The 21704-nt window shown below is 37.8% G+C and overlaps 2 protein-coding genes across 3 annotated transcripts; one reads left to right on the top strand and one right to left on the bottom strand.

The window, feature by feature from the left end:
* The first annotated feature begins 400 nt into the window (after positions 1-400).
* On the top strand, positions 401-14392 carry LOC103467407 (cell adhesion molecule CEACAM5). Of its 2 annotated transcripts, XM_008413756.3 has the most exons (19): positions 404-663; positions 747-782; positions 1446-1493; positions 1849-2133; positions 2852-3118; positions 3210-3473; positions 6740-7006; positions 7214-7480; positions 7752-8015; positions 9299-9586; positions 10887-11150; positions 11947-12219; positions 12299-12413; positions 12506-12663; positions 12760-12861; positions 13241-13309; positions 13508-13567; positions 13720-13788; positions 13874-14392. In XM_008413756.3, exons 1-19 carry the CDS (start codon positions 585-587, stop codon positions 13936-13938), a joined length of 3240 nt encoding a protein of 1079 aa, XP_008411978.1. In that variant the 5' UTR covers positions 404-584; the 3' UTR covers positions 13939-14392. The 2 variants fall into 2 exon arrangements, with proteins under 2 accessions (XP_008411979.1, XP_008411978.1); XM_008413757.3 differs by lacking the exons at positions 9299-9586; positions 10887-11150 and having other exon boundaries at positions 401-663.
* Positions 14296-20845, bottom strand: apobec2b (apolipoprotein B mRNA editing enzyme, catalytic polypeptide-like 2b). The gene is made up of 4 exons (XM_008413758.3): positions 20468-20845; positions 19809-19989; positions 14675-15022; positions 14296-14571 (listed from the first exon to the last, which is right to left on the bottom strand). The coding sequence occupies exons 1-3, from the start codon at positions 20743-20745 to the stop codon at positions 14681-14683; spliced, it is 801 nt and encodes a 266-aa protein (XP_008411980.2). The 5' UTR covers positions 20746-20845; the 3' UTR covers positions 14296-14571; positions 14675-14680.
* Positions 20846-21704: the final 859 nt, after the last annotated feature.

Raw genomic sequence — 21704 nt, 5'->3', positions numbered from 1 at the left:
CATCTTTGTTACTATGTTACTAGCATTCATACAAATTGTTTCCATTAACAAGAATGAATAATGTAACATATATATATATATATATATATATATATATATATATATATATATATATATATATATATATATATATATATATATATATATATATATATATATATATATATATATATATATATATATATATATATATATATATATATATATATATATATAAGCTCTATAAGCTTATATATATATATATATATATATATATATATAAGCTCTCGATCAGCTTCTTCAATACTGACAGTAAATTCAGCATCAAAATCATCAAAATATCAGTTCTTTCAATTCCTCAAACTATGTCGGTTTTTATCACAAATCAGCATGAGCATTCTGAATGCGGTACGCCAGCACATTTCCTGTTTCTTTAGCAACATGAACCAAAAAAATAGAAAAGAAAAGAAAAGCAGATGTCAGAGTGACAGGAAAGCTGCTTTCCTGAGGTGAGATCAGAAGAGAAGTTTTTTTTTTTTTTTGCACACACCCTTCTCGGGCTGCAAGCTTATTTCCTCTACTTCACTTCAGTGCATGGCAGTTAAATGACTCAGCTCAGCAAGACAACCTCCACATGTGAGACTCAATGGAAAATGTTGCTTCTTCAAGTCTTCACACTCATATGTAAGTTTCTCAAATCATTTATATTGGCAAAGATTGATAGAGACTATAACTGCATTTTTTCTCTCTCTTATGTGATTGAACAGATCTGACCTCTGTCTGTGCAGCTCAGGATGGAACTGGTAAGAATGAGCAATCTGTCTAACCGTTCTGCGTTGATCGGATATTTCGACGGCAGTTTAGCATTTTGTTCCTTTTTCCTTTTGAGTTTCTGTTTTTAACTAAAATGCACACAGAATATTCTTGCATTTTGCTCCGCTGTTGTGAACTACTTTATTAAAAGTGCATTGTACATTTGATATTTTTAGGTTAGATACTGACCAAAGTAAGACTCAGGAACTAAACATGAGGAACATGAAGTACTTTATTGTCATGGGTTTGGCAGTCACAACATTTAGACAGCAGCTACTCTGTGCCCTCTGAGCTCCCTCATGAAAACCTAATAGTTAATATTCATAATGTTTTTAGTTAATTTCTAAACCACTATGTACGTTTAACTTTGGAGCTTATATTTAACTGGTTTGACTGAAGCTAGTTGCTTGTGTTCCTAACTCAGATTTTCCTGTATGTGCAACATTAGATTTGATCTTCTTTCCATTTCCATTCCATTCGCATGACATTCAAGTAAACTTGATTATTGCAACTAACTCTTAGTACCTTAGCTGCCCTTTACAGTCTTAATTTTCACCACTTACAGGATTTGCTTTTTAAATCCACCATTCATGTAGATAAAACCAGAATCCTGATTTATCCTGAACTTTGACGTCTCCTCTCCCTTCCACTAGCAATCTCAAGTCTGGGTGGAACCACCTCTGTGCCTCCAACCACCTACAGTGAGATTTTTAAACTTATATATTTTTTTCAGTCTTGCACTTTGTATCAATGATGTGGTGATCTTTCAAGTTGTAAATGGTTAAGTTTTATAACATAAAATAAAACATTGAAAGAAAATGTACAGGTATGGTGTCAAATTGACTTTGAACTGTTTTAGCGACACGCAGGAAGAGAGAAATGACACACAGGAAATGACATATTGCTGAATAGGCCATCAAAGCAGTGTACCAGAAATGTTGGCTTTCAAATCTCCATAAAATAATTTTAGCAATGCATTCTGAATCAATTACAAAGTGTAAGTTTTTTATTTTTATTTTTTATAATTTTCTTTTAATACGTCTCATTTATTTTCAGATCCTCCTGAGGCTTTCCTGCAGCTGACTTCAGCTTTCTCAGAAGTTTTCACATCTGAGAAAGTAGTTTTAAAATGTAGTATCAGTAGCAGTTCTGGCTGGACCTTCATCTGGGAGAAAGACGGAAAACAGCTGTCTCAAAATGCAGATATTTCTTTTCACGATTCAGAGCTCACAATAACTGCAAATAGTATAGATCTTTCTGGACAATATACCTGCAGAGGAAAGGAGCAGGGAAAAGGTCGCAGTAGCAAAATTAGTCAACCAATTGAGGTGCGAGTTAATGGTAAGTTTTATGTCTATTACCACTATTTGTGTTAAAGATATTGTTTTTTTTTTATATCTGGTACAAAGACCAGCGACCTCTGAAAAAAGAGGGACATCGAGTCAGTTACTGAAAACGATAAAGGAGCATATGCTTGCCAAGCCGAGCTTAAATCCAAACTTTTCAGTTCTGGATTAAGCAACACAACAAATCTAAATGTTTATTGTGAGTTTCCATCATCTGTCTATTATTATATAATATTTGCATTAATGCAAAAAAAGACTGTGTCCAATATTTAAAACATTTTCTGCATCTAAACTTAGCAGACACGCCATATTGTTTAAAGCTGTTTTTTATGGAGTACCCCAAGGCTCAGTTTTTGGTCTTAAACTAAAACTTACTACACCTTTCATTATGCGGTTTCACCAGGAGATACACCATCAATATTCATAGCTATGTTGATGACACACTCTGTGCTGCCATTTCTCAAAACTTTTAATACTGACTCATAATATCCAGTCATGGATGACAGATAATTTTCTTCAACTCAGTCTTTTCTGAAGATTGATGTATTAAATACCCCCCAACCCACTTTAAAGTTGGTCTGCACTACTTTACAGATTAATTGTGTCCAGACGCCCTCCATTAAAAATTCCTCATTTTTATTGGTATCATTTTGAGTGCTCTTGCTTTAAAAGCCTGCTTGAAAATTCTTGCTTTTTTTCTTCTTTTCAAATAGCCAACATTCCAAAGCTCACTATAAGCAGAAGTCCAAACTTTGACAGATTCTATCCTGGAGAATTAATCAGCTTCACATGCAAAGTTGATGTCACCTCTGCATGGAATTATCAGTGGTATAAGGATGGGGCACAAATCACAGATGCCAACAGTAACACCTATGAAATAGCCTCTCTGAAGCCTTCCGACAAGGGACAGTACCACTGCAAAGTCCAGAGAGGCAAAGGCCCATTATACGAGAGTAACAAGGAATCAGTACAAGTTGCTGGTAAGCTCTCATGTATGCTCAGTTTGTAGTGGGATTCGAATTTCTTCGCAAGCAATATGATAATTTTGCCATTATTTTTCTTCATTTTCAGAACCACCTATCCCTATTTTAAGCCTGGAAACCCCCTGGTCAGATGTGTTTTTAACTGAAGTATTGAAATTTAGCTGTACAGTACCTAGCGCCGATTGGACACTTACTTGGTACAAAGATCAAAAAGACCTGAGTAAAGAGGGACCATCTCTCGAGATCCCTTCCGTCAAACAAAACGATGGAGGAGAATACACCTGCAAAGCCCGGCTGAAATCCAGAGGAGTCACATCTGGATCAAGTGACCCAAAAGTTATCACTGTGCAAGGTGAGTTTTTATGCCATGGTCTAGCCTTAATTTTCACATATTCCAAAAATCATGAACACAATGCCATTTGGAATTTTTCAAATAATCCTGAGCTTACCTGCAGCGTAGTAAGTGACACAACAATGTGAATTTCACCAACAGAGAGTATCTTAGAGATACCTGATTAGGTCTTTGGAGTCTTACAGTAACTAGGATATAGTTGTGAAAATATTTACAACTAGATTAGATAGAAAAAGTTTTGCGAATAATTACAATATATTACAATATATTGGTCATCTAAAATGTACTATTAGATTAGTACGACGTCCTTTGAAAAACACATTATTTATTTCAATATGCTTTTCTATTTTAGATAACATCATTAGTTCGTCATGTTACATACTACCTCAGTCCTCTCTGTTCACCTTTTATCATGTTGTCACTGTGTTTTATCTTTAACATCTCGTGTCCCGATTGTTTCTCAATGTGTTGTCTGTGTGGTGTCTTTTATGACTTTGTTTTTGTTATGTTTTTATGATGCTTTGCACTTTCAACTGCTTTGTTGCTGACATGTGCTGTACAAATAAGTTTAGTTGATTGATTGATTGATCGATCGATTGATTGTGAGATTGATTGATTGATTGAAGTCCCCTATCAATGTTAGGTGAAATTCAAAGTTTTGAATTGCTTTACCAACTAACATGTCATTTTACCAGAGAATAAGTAAGACGTCTTAGCCATTCAGTTGTTGGCAAGTTGTTGTTAGTAATATTTCTCAGTGGTGTAAATTTCTTGCTGCATGCTTGGTATACATTTAAATTCATACATTTACATTTATACATTTTCTTTAAAAAATACACAACCAGGCAATTAATGCTACAGCAATTATTAAAGAAAAAAAAGGACATAAAAGCTAAGAGACATATAATTAAAGTGTGTCTAAATATCATTTCATACAAGTTAGGGAGAGGACCGGCAGTGTTTCTTATTGTCAACCATCAATTACTTCTAACATCAGTAACATATGTGGAATAAATGAAAATAAATATTACAGAATCAACACCAACAATCAGATTCAACTCCTCAAAAGAGAAAAGGATGGAGGAGTGCTTGTTCCTGTTACTTTTCATACAGTGAAGTCTAAGCTGGAAGCCAAAAGACAGAAACTGGAACTTTGCGTGTAAAGGACGAGCGCTCTCAGCAAGAATGGCACTAGTTTTCCTCATTATGTGTCTATTGAACGATTCTGTAAGTGTGCATTGTTCAACTCCTAGAGTCTCATTACTCATATGCATTCCTCCACTACCTGCATTTCTGACTTAAAACACCAGTTCTGTCAGGAGGAATGGACGGAAAATTCCAGCAAACTGTTGTGAGAAGCTTGTAGAAGCACGCCCAAAATGTTTGCTCCTATTCTTATAGTTTAATGGCGATTCTACCAAATAAAAAAAAATGTTTGCAAACTTCTACAAATAAAAATTCATAAAACAAAAATCTCTCTTTCCTTATTGTGACATTTAGCATTTAGAGATAATTTTGGCAGTCCCAACTGCACTAAAACAGGAGCTTAGATTGATTTAAAGACAGATTGTGAAAAATAAATCAATATTTAAATATGTGGTTTCTATTGGGTTTTTTTTAGTACTAAACAGACAAAATTCAAGAGTTAAATTGTACCCATATAAACTGAAATAATGCACAGTATGACTCTAAAAACAGACAAACCATGCTACAACCACATTACATTGCACGTAATCTTTTCACACGATTTTTTCTGAAAATACTTCTGGTAATACCTCTTTCTGTTTGTTGTTGCTATAACATAACCCAAACAACTAGAGCTTTCTGAGCGTGTTGCTTTCTTGACAACTGTAGCATAAGGGATGAAACACTGCAGCCCACACCCGGCTCTAACCCACACAGTTACTTGTTCAAAGGTGTGAAATAGATTCTGAGAGTGTATCAGATTTTCAGTTCAACACCACTCTATGGTATAAGGATGTATCCAAAACAAATAAGAGAGAACATACCTGTGCTAATAGCAACGATATGAAGAGGTGAATACTCCGAGCAAACAGACAGCAAACATTCAAACCGTGGTAGAAAACTTAACAATTGGATATGTATTTGCACTGGTATGTTTAAGACACTAAAGAGTGATAATTATTTTTTCCAAAGTAAGTTTGTTAGAGTCTCATATCCACTCTAAAATAGATATTACTGAGAGCTCTGGATGCACTGAATAAAATTAAATATCCTTGAAAAGCTGATCAATTGTAGTTTCTCAAATGCAAGAATTAAACTAATCTGTTCAATATAGATCAAATATAAACAGATATTCACAGTATTTTATTTGGCAAATGTTAATAACTATGGCTTTACGGCTGTTGAAAGCTCAGTTTCTCTGAGAATTAGAATGATACAAAAAAAAAAAAAAAGCAGTGTTGCCCTGCAATGGACTGGCTGCACTGTGTACGTGTATTCTGCCTCTCACACAATAACCACTGGAGATGAGCACCAACTCACACCCGACCAAACTGTTCACCATGCAGCTCAAACTTTCTGAGTTCAAAGGTAGACCCCATTTTCATTTTTAACAAAAACCTACAATATTTTAAGAGTACATCTGCATCAACTCTTCTGGTGGGTCAAATTTGTATGTTTCTTGAATTGGGGTCACAAACCACATAAGTCAAATTTGAAGTACCTCATTTAGCCTTCGGACCACACTTTGTGCAATGCTGGCCTACACAGTCATGGGGAAGACGGCTGACTCAACGGTTCTGCAGCAGACAGTGCATAGGCACTCTCCACTGGGAGGCTGAGCCACAAAAGGTCATTGGCAAAAAAGATGACTGTTGACAGAGTTTTGTATTCAAGCGTAGTTTTGGACAGCTGAGTGTAATGAGGATAAGCAGTAGCAGAAACAGCAGGATCACGCAGCAAAGCCAATTCAAATGTTTCCAGGATATTTACAATATGTTTATTCACAGTGAGAGTCAGCAAATTAAGGGCATATCCAGGATAGGACAGATATCCATTGTCCTGTGCCATCAGAACATCAGAAGCATAATGGAATTGGCATTTTGTTTGAAAGTCAAGGCACAGAATCAAAGATGAAGTCCAGGGTCAAAGGGTTTGAGCCTTGTTTTAAAAGGAACTCAGTGTCTGAGCTGTTTCTTTTATTTAGGTCCGCCTGTATGGTACAACTTAGTTCGCTCTTTGTTCAGTATGTAGTACTTGCTATGTTGATGAAATTTTCCTTATTCTTTCTTCCTTCTCAACAGACAACAAACCCAAACCTGTTCTTACCAGAAGTCCAGACTTCTCTCTAATGTACCCTGGAGAATCGATCATCTTCACATGTACTGTTGATATGTACTCTGGATGGGAATATGAGTGGTATCATAAAGGGGTGAAACAGCAATCATCCAGCAGTAAAACATTTACAGTAGGTTCTCTGACCCTTGGTGGCAGTGGAGAGTACCGATGCCTTGCTAAGAGAGGCCAGCTGAGAACAGACCAGAGTGACCCTGTTTCCCTGCAAGTCTCTGGTAAGCACACAATTATACATCACCAGACACATTTAATGCCAGCAACTGTGTCAGTACAACGTTGATATGGTTTCAGTCGTGGTGGTACAACTGCACCTTCCCCTAAATATTTGATGCGTAGATAAGAAGTTATAAGGTAAACATTTTATAACTGAAACTTCAAAATAAATCTTAATTTGAAGATGTTTTTGTGACACATTCTTGCAGACCCACCAAAGCCAATCCTGAAGCTGCTGAGCCCCTGGTCAGATGTTTTTCAAAACGAGGTCTTGAAGTTTAGCTGTGAAGTGAGCAGTTCTGAGTGGACCGTCACGTGGCACAGAAATCAAATTCTAATTCCAAATGAAAACGGGTTAGTGCTCAACATCGCAGCTGCCAAAGTGAGCGATGGAGGGGAGTACTCCTGCAAAGCTCACCAAAAGCACAGAGGAGTGAGCTCTGCATTCAGCAACACATCTACTGTGTCCGTTTATGGTAAGCTTTAAAGCATTTGTAATATTACACAGATCTAACTTTACATTAAAAATACACATTTTTAGTATTTTTGCAATGTTGGAACTGATTTCTTTGCATTAAAAATAATATTTACATAAAAGTTGAGCTCTTGGAGCTTCTTATGTAATTTTTCATAAAGTCAAACTAAAGGAAAAACAAAGAAATGCACTAAATTGCATCAAATTGCTATATCATCACCCTTTTGTGCACAGTAGCAGTAACATATTCTGTATTGTCTTTCTTTCTATAGACAGTTTACCGACACCCACATCAAACATTGATCTGAGTTTTAGCCCAATGTATATTGGAGAAACTGTGAAATTAAAATGCACAGTAAGTGTTTCTTCTGGCTGGAGTTATCACTGGTACAAAGATGGAAAAGAGCTGAACAAACCGGGCAAAGAGCTAAACATACAGCTGACTCTTTCTGATAATGGAGGATATACTTGCGAAGCCAGAAGAGGTGAAAAAACATCAACAGGACGAAGTAAAGAAACACAACTGGATGTTCGAGGTAAGTCATTGGAGGTGAAAAGCCCGTTGTTTCTTTTAAAGTTTTAAAGTTGCCCTTTTTAATTTTGTCAAGCCCCCGAGGGGCTGTTTTAGTTTAAGTAAACCATAGAGTTTCCGCTTTCATGCCTTTTTAATATGTTGAAACAGGATGTTGTGGTGTGAGCTTAATACTCAGAGGAACGCCTCAGAGTGGGCAATGTGTGTGTGTGTGTGTGTGTGTGTGTGTGTGTGTGTGTGTGTGTGTGTGCGTGCGTGCGTGCGTGCGTGCGTGCGTGCGTGCGTGCGTGCGTGCGTGCGTGCGTGTGTGCGTGTGCGTGTGTGTGTGTGTGTGTGTGTGTGTGTGTGTGCGTGTGTGTGTGTGTGTGTGTGTGTGTGTGTGTGCGTGTGTGTGCGTGTGTGTGTAGGTGGAGTTCCTTAGGAAAGATTGGGTGATGTGTCTTCAGGCTTGAAGTCACAGGAGTTAAGTTATAGAAACGGAAATTGTGAGATAACTGAGATAGCAAAGGGGTGAAAATGTTTGGAAAAAGTGATAAAGCATAAATTGATGCAATCATATAAAAGTTGTAATTTGTTCATAATAGTTGCGATAAAAAACAGTTTTTTATCACAAGTTTAACAAAAAATATACTCCATTGCACTTTCCTAAGCATACAATAAACCTGTTTTTGCAAATAAGCTCATTGTAAATTTTATATATATGTATAAGGACCAATAACTGAACAAAATGTACAAACCTACTAACATCTAAATGTACTTTGAAACCTTTTAGGTAGGAAACTGCAATTATTAAATCTAGGATGTTTCTGCCTTCAAGTTATTGCGATCATCATTTCCGACATGACATTTGTCAACGAGTGTCACTTAGAAATCTCTGTGTTCACAATTTGAATAAGACAATAAACTCCAGTAATCTGTGACAATGGACTGATAATACCTGTAAGCTTACTTGAACATCGATCAGGAAAGCCTTTTTCCTCTCCTGTGAAGGTGAAGAAATATACTTGGAGTTATCTGGGTGTTGCCCCACCAGACCCCCCACCCCCTGCGCTTTACATTATTTCCTTTCTATGACTGAAGAAACAAGAATTGATAGCTCTGAATATATGCATTTTTATCACTTCTGTTTTCATTACTAGCTGTACCGTGATTTGATGAGTGTAATGGAAAAGTTCACAGAACAACAGGTCTGGCCTAATTGCTTAAACCAAATTAGGTGAAATGCTTTTTCTTTCAATCACCACAAACAGGATGTGAATAATGGTTAATGTATCTCTTTGTCATTAGAAATCCCTGTTCCATTACTGAGTAAAAAAACACAGTGGCTGGATGTGTTCCCCTCCGAGAGCGTGCAGCTGAGCTGCAGGATGGAGGGAAGTTCCAACTGGACATTCATATGGTACAAAGATTCAGAGGAGTATCATGAAGGCAATGTCACTAATAGTGAAGTGGAAGGCATTCTTTCCATCAGTCAAGCTTCATCCTCACACCGTGGAAAATACAGCTGCTCAGGAAGACTGACGGGCAGAACTGTCAGCAGCAACCGCAGCTCTCAAGTCGAGCTTACAGTCTATGGTGAGATGTCTGCATATCTGCTCTTGAAGCCACTTGTGATGTGTATGTATGAGAAGTTATAAAAGTGACTTTGGCAGGTTAAGAACAGTAATTTCAAGGAAATAGATGAACAGTTTTTAAAATATCTCGATTTTTGTCATGAACCAATACAGTTATCCGCATCTAACCTCATAAAAAAATGTCAAGTGAATGCTTTCCACTAATGAAAGACGGTGCTTTGCAAAATTATTCATACCCTGTGATCTTGCCCACATTTTATCATTTTGAATGTTGTTTTACTGTCATTAAGACCCCTAATGGCTATTTCAACTTTAGGAAACCATAGAGTTTCCGTTTTTCATGCCTTCTTAGTATGCTGAACCACAGTGTTGTGGTTTGAGCATAATTCTCCAAAGAACACCTCAGTGTGGGCGGTGCGTGCATGTTGGTGCAGTTTTTAGGAAATATTAGGTGATGTGTCTTCAGGCTTGAAGTCACAGGATTTAATTCATAGAAATACATTTGGTTAGAGTGAATGATGAAAATGGATGGGTAACACTTTATTTGAAGGGGTGTCCATAAGACTGACATGACACCGTCATAAACATGACATAACACCTGTCATGAACATAAAGAAGTCTTTATTCGGTGATGGCTTTATTCGGTAAATAATGACACTTTTAATGCAAAGTTGCTCTAAAAGTTGCATTAAAAGTCCATTAAAAATGCCAACTTTGCATGATTTTGTAAATTATGAAAATTTAATACAAAGTTGGCATTTTTAATGGACTTTTAATGCAACTTTTAGGGCAACTTAAAAGTGTCATTATTTACCGAATGACACTTCATGACAACTGTCATAAACATTCATAAAGACTTATTTATGTTCATGACAGGTGCTATGCCATGTTTATGACGGTGTCATGTCAGTCTTATGCACACCCCTTCAAATAAAGTGTTACCAATGGATGAAGCTACACACATGGGAATTATGGAAGAAAATTTGTAGGAGGCTGCACAGATATAATTTCTAGCTTCACATACGTCCAAAGCACCAAAATGTTAGCAAATGATTTATATCCAGTTACTAAAACTCAGTCAAAGTCTAAACCAAAGATCAATTGAGAATGTCCATAGATACTCCCCACTCTAATTTGAGTTCAAGCCATCAGTTCTATTATGCAAAGAACTGACAGAAATGTATAAAAAAGAGAAATTGCATCGAATTGCTACATCAAATAAAAAGTTACTGATTCTGCTGCATCACCTTTTTTTGCGCACAGTAGCAGTAACATATTCTGAACTGTCTTTCTTTCTATAGACAGTTTACCGACACCCACATTAAGCAGAGATCCGATTTTTACCCCAATGTTTATTGGAGAAACTGTGAAATTAAAATGCACAGTAAGCGTTTCTTCTGGCTGGAGTTATCACTGGTACAGAGATGGAAAAGAGCTGAACAAACCGGGCAAAGAGCTAAACATACAGCTGACTCTTTTTGATAATGGAGGATATACTTGCGAAGCCAAAAGAGGTGAAAAAACATTAACAGGACGAAGTAAAGAAACACAACTGGATGTTCGAGGTAAGTCATTGGAGGTGAAAAGCCTGTTGTTTCTTTTAAAGTTTTAAAGTTGCCATTTTTAATTTTGTCTTATTATTATTAAGATCTCTAATGGCTGGTTTACCTTTAGCAAACCAGAGAGTTTCTGCTTTTCATGCATTCTTGGTATGTCGATCCACAATGTTGTGGTTTGAGCATAATTCTCCAAAGAACGCCTCAGCGGTGCGTGCATGTTGGTGCAGTTTTTAGGAAATATTATGCACACCCCTTCAAATAAAGTGTGCTTCAAATAATGTGTCTTCAGGCTTGAAGTAACAGGATTTAAATCATAGAATGATTAGAGTGAATGATGAAAATGGATGAAGCTACACGCATGGGAATTATGGAAGAAAATTTGCATGAGGCTGCACAGATATAATTTCTTGCTTCACATACGTCCAAAGGACCAAAATGATAGCAAATGTTTTAATCCAATAATTTTGAAGTGTCAGAAGACTAAGTCAAAGTTTAAACCAAAGATCAATTGAGAATCTGTGGTGACTGATGTTCATAGATGCTTCCCCCCCTCTTGACTGAGCTTGAACTACTATGCAAAGAAGAAGAGAATCTTTGAAAACATCTGCGACTGTATTGGACTGAAAGGTGACTCAACGATTTCTGAGTCAAACAGATTTTCGTCAAGCTTTTATTTCCCTTAAATTAGATCCTTTTTTGTTTCGCAACCTAATGTAAACTTAGCAGTAAGGTACCCACACTCCTATATAAGTTATTCCTCCTGGTATTTTACATCTTCTTTGCTATTATTGTGAAATTTCAGATGGAAAACCAACGGTCAAACTGCTGCAGAATCCCTCGGATAAGTTGATGCACACCAGTGATTCGATTTCCTTCACCTGTCATGTCAATGTCTCCTCCGGATGGAAATACGCATGGTACAAAGATAGCAATCCATTGAAGTCATCTGGAAACAACATTCACCAAATTGCTTCTGCTAAGACGTCAGACAGTGGATCATATAAGTGCCGAGTTGAAAGGCAAACACCAACAACATTTTCCTCAGAGAGTGAGGCTGTAGAACTTAAAATTGACGGTGTGTTTTAATCATGATTTTTTTAGCTTAGTGTATTGTTAAACATGTTATATCACATCTATGACTGTGTTTGTTGCAGAGCGTCCAAAGGCCAATATAGTCCTCTTAACTTCTTGGTCTGAGGTATTTTCCACTGACAGTTTAAAGCTACAATGTGACGTGATGGACAGTTCAGATTCGTGGAACTATACATGGTAATGACACAAATAAATAAGTGTTCTGTATTTATTTGTATAGTTTAAAATGCATTTCCATTGTAACAAGTTCTCTAAAATGACTACAACAGGCATAAAGAGGGCATTAATGTCAGTCAGTCGCCTTCATCGATATACAAGGTCACGCCACATAATGACCCAGAGCAGAGCTCATACACCTGTGAGGGCATTCGCACTGAGAGACCACTGTTTTCAGTACGCAGCGACTCCTACAGAACCAAGAACCTACGTGAGTATAACTCACTCATTGATTTTCACCTTGAAATATTTGATCCCTTGTTTGTTTTTTTATTCATTGTTTGTTTGTGTTTTATGTAATTTATAGTTTTAAAAAGGAGGATTCTTCTTTCCATCTCTGGTTGTCTTTTCTTTGGCATCATAGCCGTTTTCATCGGATGCGTTGCCCTAAGAATCTGTCGTAAACCAGGTTTGAGATTTTTACATTTACAATTTGTTAATGTCCCGTATATTGACTTAGAAGTGTTAGTTATCACTGATTCCCTTTAGCTTTTCTAGCTGAATTGAACACAAGGCCAGTCACAGCTAATGTACCCGATCAGTCAGGCCAGTGCAGCCGACTGGTCAAACAGAATCCACTTCCGACTAAAACATCTTAAAGCTTTTATTAAGCTATGCGTTAACATGGCTTGAACACCACAAAAAAAGAAAACGTAGCTGCTGGTGAAGGCCAATAGTTATTTAAAATTTATGTGACGCCAATTTCTGGTAAGAGGTGACACACAAAAGCCGCTAAGTTTTTTTTTTTTTTTTTTTTTAACTTTTAACTTTTTGTTATTGTCACGCAGTTGCTGCAGATGACAAGCAAGAAGAGACCAATCTGTTTCTCACCATGGCTCAGTTAAAGGACCGAAATGGTATGTAGAGCCCATATTGTGTGGTTTGGTGGGTGTAGATAACCTTTTCTGAAAGTCCTACGTACTGTCCTGCAGATGATTGAGTTCAAGATGATTTTTTAAAAAGGGATTTTTATCAGCTCACACATTTAAGTTTGTGTCATACTGGAATGTGTGTTAAACGTTTAGGTTTCAATTCCTTCCCATCTTCTGCTACAGATGCACCCTGTCCTCTGGTTGAGTACATCACTGATGCAGATGTGAATCCACCTGCCAAAGGTAATATATAAAGATCTGATGTTTTGCAGATTAGTCCAGACTGTGGAAACAAGCAAAAACCAAGCAGAGGACAGAGAATAGTTCTTCTTTGGTTCCTGAAACGAGTTTCTCACCTCATTGCTAATGATAACTTTCTTTTATCTGGTGTGAAGAAGGGGAGGAGAACGGCACAAGTTGCAGTGAAGCAACACCTCTCCCGATAACATCGCCGGATGAGCAAGGTATTTCTTTATAAACTACAAAACAGCTCTCTACTAAGACAGCACAAAACATTTCTGACCCATCTTTCTGCACCTTTGTTTTCAGCTGCAACAACCAACGGGAAAGAAACGACAGAGAATGGTGGCGGGATGGTTTCCTTCCTGCAGTGAATTACTAGAAACGACCCTAAAATGTTGTTCACTGGTGGTTACATATATTTGTCAGACAACTGAATACAGCATAACAAACTCAGCTTAACAAAAAGTCTCTTGTCATGACTTTCGAGTTAGAAACTAGCGATTTATCTTTGACATGAAAAGGTGTAAATAACATGATCAGGCAAATGGATTTATTTAATGGTCAGCACTTTCAGATTTGGCAAATGAAACTGTGTAGATTTCTTTTTTTATTATTATTTTACGTAAACAACCTAGTAAAAAATATGTAGAGTTGTGTATATTTTTTAGTGCACCTTCGCTTCTTTCAGTTCATGGTTCAGTTCTCCAAACAGACACCAGATGTCAGTATAACTTCTTCCAGTTTTGTTTTTAATATTTTTAATGGTTCATGACTGAATGTATTTTGCATTGCTTTGCATTGTGTTTGATATATTTATCTACAAATCGTGTGCCTTCATGTATTCATTTTTAAAAATAAGAAGTAGAAAATGTTGCCACAAGTGCTCATTCTGTTAAAAATGTATCCGCAGCGTCAAATGTGACAGCAAAAAAAAAAAATAAATAAAAACAAACAAAAAACCGAAGTGATGATTTCACAAGCAGGCTGCTTCAGTCAGGTTGGACCTGCAGACAGTAACGAGACAGGAAATCCACATGGAGTTATTATCCAGATAGACAATAAAAACAAAACAAAAAAAAAACAATCAAATTTCATGATATCACTCACTCCCATCTACTTCAGGATATCGGTCAGTCTCTCCACATAGTACTCATAGTTCTCCTGGCAATCCTCCCACGGTGTAAAGCTCTCGTCTTCCTGTTCCACATACATTTCCCAAACATGCTGGAAGTCAATGGGCTTCATCATCCGCAGCTTGCAACCGGCTCTCGCCAGGGCCTTCAGGCCTTCCACTATCTCCGGCTCTTCCCATTCGAAGAGACGGGAGCAGAATATGGAGAGGCGCAGCTTCTTGCGCTGCTGGAGGATGTTGGCCAACTTGGCGGCACAAGCGACGCAGGGGCTGGATGAAACGTACCATGTCACGTCATATTCCTTAGAGGAGTTTGGGAGAACCTGGAAAAAAAAATAACGCAGGTTGGGTGTTTGATGGCATGAAAATGTAAAAAACAATAAATATGATTTGATATGAAGGTAATGTTTTTGCTTAGTATGACTCCAAGGGGGTGAAAAAATAAAAAGAACACTTTGGAGTTTGGGTAATTTGGATGATTAAAGTTCCAGCAAGGGCAAGTCTTGACTAGTAAAGGCTAGCTCCCTAATTAAAACATCAGGTGCCACCTGGGAAACACCTGGACTCAGGTTTTCCAGTCCACAGGTGCATCTCAATAAACCAGAATGCACTCAAAACATTTAATTCAGAACTTTCAGTCTAAAAATGTAATTTATATTTTATACAAATTAGTTACGCAGAGAGTGGTATAGTTAGACCAGCAATTGTTCATACCTTTGGTAGATTTAAAGTTTTTTTTGCATTCAACCAAGAATTTTGTCAACAAGATAATGGAGAAAGATCATTTATCTGTTGTTATTTGAACTAGAACAGATAAAACAGATAAAAACTATTTGAACCTTTCTCAATATTCAGCGTAGAAATCTTTATGGGTATTAGAAAAATCTCATCTTTCTTATAATTGCCTTGCTGTAACAAATTTGCTCTCTTTATAGCTTCTCTATCAGACTCAAGTCAAGACCAGGGCTGGTTGAGTTTGAATAAACAATATTAGACTCAGCTGGTGGTACTAGAAGAAATTCTAGTTCATGCATTAGCATTATAAGCACTTATATTTGGCTTGGGATCTTTCTGCATGCCTCAGTGTGATCTGGCATGGTGGAGATCAACAAGTTGAACTGTTGAGATGTTAAGGAAGTAAAATATCCCCTCAGCTCATCTACACTGTTGGCTTTAGTGTCTCTCGTGTTCCCTTTCACAATACTCCTTAAATTCCTGGGTTTCTCCAAAAAAGCTGCCCTACAGTTTATTAGTTGACCTCTGTGCTGACTTTGGACTGACACCGGCAGATGGCTCGGCTTTCAAATGATCATCGATTGTGGAAAGTTCATGCTGGACCTTGTGCAACTTCTCTCAGATTCTGGGAGTTTGATTTCCAAATGAGCAACAGCGTGGATGTTTAGATTGTATCTATGTGTCTATATAAGATGTTTAGAGAAAAAACAGGATGCTGAATGTCACAAAAAGAGATCTGCTGTAAGTGCACTGCACAGGTGTGGGCGGGTCATTTTGTGGTCTCACATTGCAGAGTTTCTTAAATTAGAATGGCAGGCAGACCATTCAGCTGTCATATCTCCCTTTTTCTGACACGAAATCACGTATTTACTTTGAGATAAAGACAGTCTCTCAGTTATTACAGATGAATATGTGACTTTTGACCTGCTGCTGATGTATTTGAGTTCTGCTTTAGTAAATTAGGTCCGAGCTCACTTGACTAAATTCATGAATTTGACATTATAGTAGAAAATGAACCAAGTTGTGTGTCTCTCCTGCACTCCTCCTCCATGTTTGTGCTGTATCCCCTCAAATGATCTCACTGCACGACCAAATGTCTTGAGTTTGTTTTTGTTCACTGACTAAAACGAGATAACGCTCCTCCTTGACTGGATTTAAATTGCTTTTAGCGTGTTTATTTTCTCAACTTTACAGAAGTATGCAAGATCAGATTATGCTGAACTGAATTGAACTAAACTACATTGGATTTGATCAATTGGAGGAGATTGAATTAGATGGAATTGGATTAAATGAAATTGGATTATTTGTAATATGTATTCATATTTACTTTCATTTTTTTTAGGAGCCCCGAGGTGACTTTTTCTGTCAGATGATGCTTTACAAACAAAACTTGAGTTGAATTACTTTCAGGTTTTTCCCACAGGAACATTGTGATGTCAGAAGGACGAATGGATGAAAATTAAAATATGAATAAAGATTTAAGAATTATCAAAAAAGAAAAAAAAACATAATATGAGAAGATATTTATTTCCACAAGTACATGTTTATATTTATTGTAAGCAAATGTCAGCCACATGGGGTATACTAATGGGAACTTATGACCAGGGCAGGGGTGAAAGTAAGGGGGTACGGCAGGGTACTGCGTACCCCTAAAAGATTTAGCGGGGGTACGCAGTACCTGCAAGAGAGAGGAGCGGCTGTCTGATGTAAAACATCAGTGGGTTCACTGTGCAGCCGCGACTGCGCCCACTAATTAGCCGTGACTGATAAGTTTTTCGAGAACAATCTAAAACAGACTTAATTAGTTAATGAATAATTTTTTCCCCCATTTCATATTGTTTCTGAACTGTTCGTGCTTTACTAGAGCGGCGGTGCAACACGACGATCGCGGAAGGATTTGAGTCTCAGCATTAGGTGACAAACTGAACGCCGCCAGGACGATGAGACCAGCACGTCCTCCTCTGGCTCCTTATTAGAATGTTCGTAACTTTATTAAAGAAGAAAGAAAAAAAAAATCCACAAACGTGTTCAAATTAATGACCCAATAACAATAATAATCTCAGTGATTATTGTTTCAACAAGGTGTTGCGCAATTCTGTGCGTTTCGGTTCCATTACCAAAATAACGAGCAGAGCAGGAGTTTAAAATGAACTAATCAACCACCTCTGTGTTCATGAGAGGCTTATTAATGATCGCAAAATAAATATCAAGCCTGAAAACCTAATAACGTAACGGACTGAATGTTTTTAACATAATCTCTGGTGGGTTTGTGGAGGGCAGGAGGTTGCCATGGCAACGCGTGTGCTTAAATGACAAAGAGACGGAAAATAAAAAGGGTGCGAGTGGCTTAGAGTTAATCCCCTGTTCAGGTTGTTTTACCTTTGCTATGACTCATCACAGCCGCTGTAGTTTCTGAACATTCAATAAATGACAAACTTGGACTAATTATCTCGTTAGTCTGTTAGTATACGTCATTCACAACAAACATCAAACACGGTAAATAAGTTTCATTAAGTATTTAACAAGCAAATGGCTTCTACCGCGATAATTATGTGAAATTAAATGAATTGTCTAATATATAAAAAATAGTTTTGTGCTGTCGGGCTCAGAGTCTGAGGGGCTTGTCCTTCATCAAATTTCTTTTTTTGCCTCTTATTTAGTGGAAACATTGATGTTGATTAGATTTTCTCCAAAATAATAACCTGTTTCAACCTTTATAGCTCCAGTTGAAAATGAGGATCTAACATTCACAAATTACAGTAAAATAAAATCCAGTCCAACATCTGGTTTGAGGTTGTTGTGACTTTTTTACACTTATTTTGCATGATAAGTGACTGATTTACAATTATATGTTAAGCATAATTTACATGATGATTATTATTAATTGAATTGAACATGATAGTATATAATTACAAAGGTGAAGTGAAATATATTTAAGTGTGAGACATGATTTATTTGAATATAAGTTTTTTGTTTTGAAGAATGCTTAACAGGATCTGGTTCTGTTTGATCACTATCTTGCTTTTGTTGACATTTGGGTTGCTAGGTACGAACAGCTGCTGCCGTTATCAGCTTTCGCTGTTTTCCTCTTCAATAAAAACTGAACAGAAAGGTTCAGTAAAAGACATACGAGCCTCCGTCTTGTTTGAAGAAACCTTCACTCCGTAACAGAGGTGATTCCTCTGGAACCTTTTGGAGGAAAAATATCCCAACTTCAGAAGATGTTGGGATACATCTTCTGAAGATGTGCAACATCTTCAGAAGATGTGCAACTTCACACATCAGTATGAGAGTATCATACTGATACTCTCCTATCATTATGATAGGAGAGTATCATAATTATACTCATTATACTCATGTTAGTAAGAGAAGTGGAAGCTGCAGGATCTTCAGAACAAACAGGTCATGATGCTGGGCTACTGATTATCCCTGTCTGGACAACATAACCAGTTTAAAAGCTAAAATGAATGGTTATATGCCAAACATGGAAAACTGGGATGAACTCCATGCCATAATGTTCAGGATTTAGGTCTCATGGCATCTCAAAGTGTCAACATTGCAGCCAGTGGGCTGAAGAAAATACAGCTTTATTTTGTAGCAATTCAAGAGCTACCAGCTTTATATATATATATATATATATATATATATATATATATATATATATATATATATATATATATATATATATATATATATATATATATATATATATATATATATATATATAGTGACATATATATACACTGCTCAAAAAATAAAGGGAACACTTAAACAACACAATATAACTCCAAGTAAATCAAACTTCTGTGAAATCAAACTGTCCACTTAGGAAGCAACACTGATTGACAACGGGGACCCTTGTCGGGTCAATCAGTGTTGCTTCCTAAGTGGACAGTTTGATTTCACAGAAGTTTGATTTACTTGGAGTTATATTGTGTTGTTTAAGTGTTCCATTTATTTTTTGAGCAGTATATATATATATATATTTGGTTTTTTTGGGTCATAGTACCCCCAAGAATTTAAAACTACTTTCACCCCTGGTTATTATGACCAAGCATCTTTGGACGAACAACAAAAAAAAGACAGAAAGTGACAGATCTAAAACCATTTTTGAGGACAATTTTTCAAAATATATTAGGAAAGTAGAACATTTTCATACTAAAATTTGTCCACAAGGTTCTTAAGCAGGAAAAGCACAGTTTGCTTTTGCGTTTATTGTCATTAAACACCCTACTTGAATAAAAAAAATGTAACAAAAATAAGACATTTATCTTTGTTTTTCCTCCCATCAACTGGCGATGAGGGCGTCTTGTAGCATTTTGATTTTGCATGCCACTGCAGTGCAAAAGGCCTGCACTAGAGCGTTTTTATCACCTGCTGGAAGAAGGCCTCCTCAGCATGGGCTGTGGCATGTTCGTCCTCCATGTAGCCTTTCAGAGGCTCTGCGTTGCCTCCCGCTGTGTCCACTCTGAAACACAGGAGCGTTTTGTTCCTGCCCGATGAATACTCCACGTTCCTGAACTGAAACTTGAAGTAGAACGGGCTCATTCTCTCCCTGATAGACAGACAGTAAGAGTTATCACCACATCGAACGCAGAGTGCGTTTGCTCATCAAGGAATTTGCAAACTACCGGTTCACAATAATACCGGTTCCTTCTGACTGTCAGAGATACATCACTCTGTTATATCGTCACATAAGGTCTCCATCAATATACTCGGTAACTAATCTGATATGTGTCACATTCTCTCTTTGCTTTGCTCCATTAATCTGTCATGATGCATACAAACAGCCAGATGGTCTCACATAAAGATCTACTACTTTGATAATAAAATGTCTCAAACAACAGAGATTGGGGAGCAGATGCTGGGTATAATGATATGGCCAAACTTGGTGTTTGCATGACTCATCTCTATTTTTACTGTTGGGAATATAAGAGACAGCAGGTGCAAATGACTCGTATCCTGCCTCACTAAAAAAAAAGCAACTGTGTTTCCAAACTAGTAATCAGAAAACAGCCAGAAATCTCACTCACCCAGTGACAATTTCAAAAGGGGGCAGCTCTATGGGCTGAAACTCTCCATTATCCTCACTGTTATTTGCTGCTGCCCCTGTTGCCCCTTCGCTTTCACCATTTGTCTTGTTCTCGTCGGTCCTCTGCGGCTCCGGGGTGTTCTCTTGCTTTTTGCTGGGCTTGTCTGGAGTTTTTACAGCCTTCTCTTTGGCCTTTTCCTTGTCCTCCTTCTCATTTGCTTTGGTTTCTGGCGCTTTCTCCTTCCTACGAACGCCTAACCGGCTGGTTCTGTCGGCCATGATGGTGTGGAAGTAGGTTGGAGTGTTGGGAAAAGAGACGAGACGACAGAAATAGATACAGGGAGAGAGTCGGTGCAAGTGGGGTGATAACCCTAGAGCAGTTACAGAAATAGACCCCATTGTGTGCTGAGTTAGGAGTCAAGCATGTGCATGTCTGGTCTGGTGCTGTGGCAGGCAGCTCAGTTAGCTGAGCCCTCTCCACCCCCTTTCCCATGGCCGGGCTAAGAAAAGGCCAAATGGCGGATCACGACAGAGTAAATGTGTATGGTAGGGAGAAGATTTTTTATTTATTTTTTGTTGTTAATTCCGCCACCTTTCACACAGTTGCCAAAGCAAACAGAGAAACATACACAAACTCTGTTCCATCTTTAATCCTTCGGCCGTTCTATCTGTCAACAGGCAGGCAACAGGCACGTTATTAATAACATTGCTTGGCTGCACACATGGGGTAACCGGGGTTATTTCGATACCGAGCGCAACTTTTTTCTTGGTGCCAACTCTGAAGTCCTGCAGTGCATCGGGCATTATGGAGGCCACCTAAAGGGCACTAAAAACAGGAGCGTATTTGGAGCAAGGTATAGTCTGAACAAACACAATGTGCGTGAAGTGCAGAGTGGTCCTATACGCGTATGTGCCTGTGAGCAATCAATCTATGAAATCACCCCGCATCGAGGGGAGGACCAGTTTGATGAGGGTGCGCGCGCGTGTGTGTGTGTGTATTTGTGCAGATGGAAAATGTCTCCCTGCACTGCAGATATAATAACTTGAGGGGAAAGAGAGAGAGAGGCAAGAGGAGTAAAGCGAGGCGGGGGCAGTTCAATTACAATTTCCTTCCCTCCCTCTGTCTAGCTCTCTGCCAAGTAATTCATTTCTGAGGCAATTACCAATAGGGCCGCATCCCGGCCCCGGACGCCTAACTCAAATGGATGAGCTGTCACAGCCCAGGGGAGTGAGGGAGG

Source organism: Poecilia reticulata, chromosome 7 (genome assembly GCF_904066995.2).
Source record: "Poecilia reticulata chromosome 7, P_reticulata-male-v2, whole genome shotgun sequence".
Lineage (NCBI taxonomy): Eukaryota > Metazoa > Chordata > Actinopteri > Cyprinodontiformes > Poeciliidae > Poecilia > Poecilia reticulata.
This window is presented reverse-complemented; position numbering and strand designations above follow the sequence as displayed.

Coding starts and splice junctions, on each gene's coding strand:
- apobec2b (XM_008413758.3), bottom strand. CDS start 20,745: ATGGCCGACAGAACCAGCCGGTTAGGCGTTCGTAGGAAGGAGAAAGCG. Junction 19,990..20,467: donor CCTTTTGAAATTGTCACTGG/GTGAGTGAGATT, acceptor TCTGTCTATCAG/GGAGAGAATGAGCCCGTTCT. Junction 15,023..19,808: donor AGGAGGCCTTCTTCCAGCAG/GTGATAAAAACG, acceptor TTTTTTTTCCAG/GTTCTCCCAAACTCCTCTAA.
- LOC103467407 (XM_008413756.3), top strand. CDS start 585: ATGACTCAGCTCAGCAAGACAACCTCCACATGTGAGACTCAATGGAAA. Junction 3,119..3,209: donor GGAATCAGTACAAGTTGCTG/GTAAGCTCTCAT, acceptor CTTCATTTTCAG/AACCACCTATCCCTATTTTA. Junction 12,414..12,505: donor GATTCGTGGAACTATACATG/GTAATGACACAA, acceptor TGACTACAACAG/GCATAAAGAGGGCATTAATG.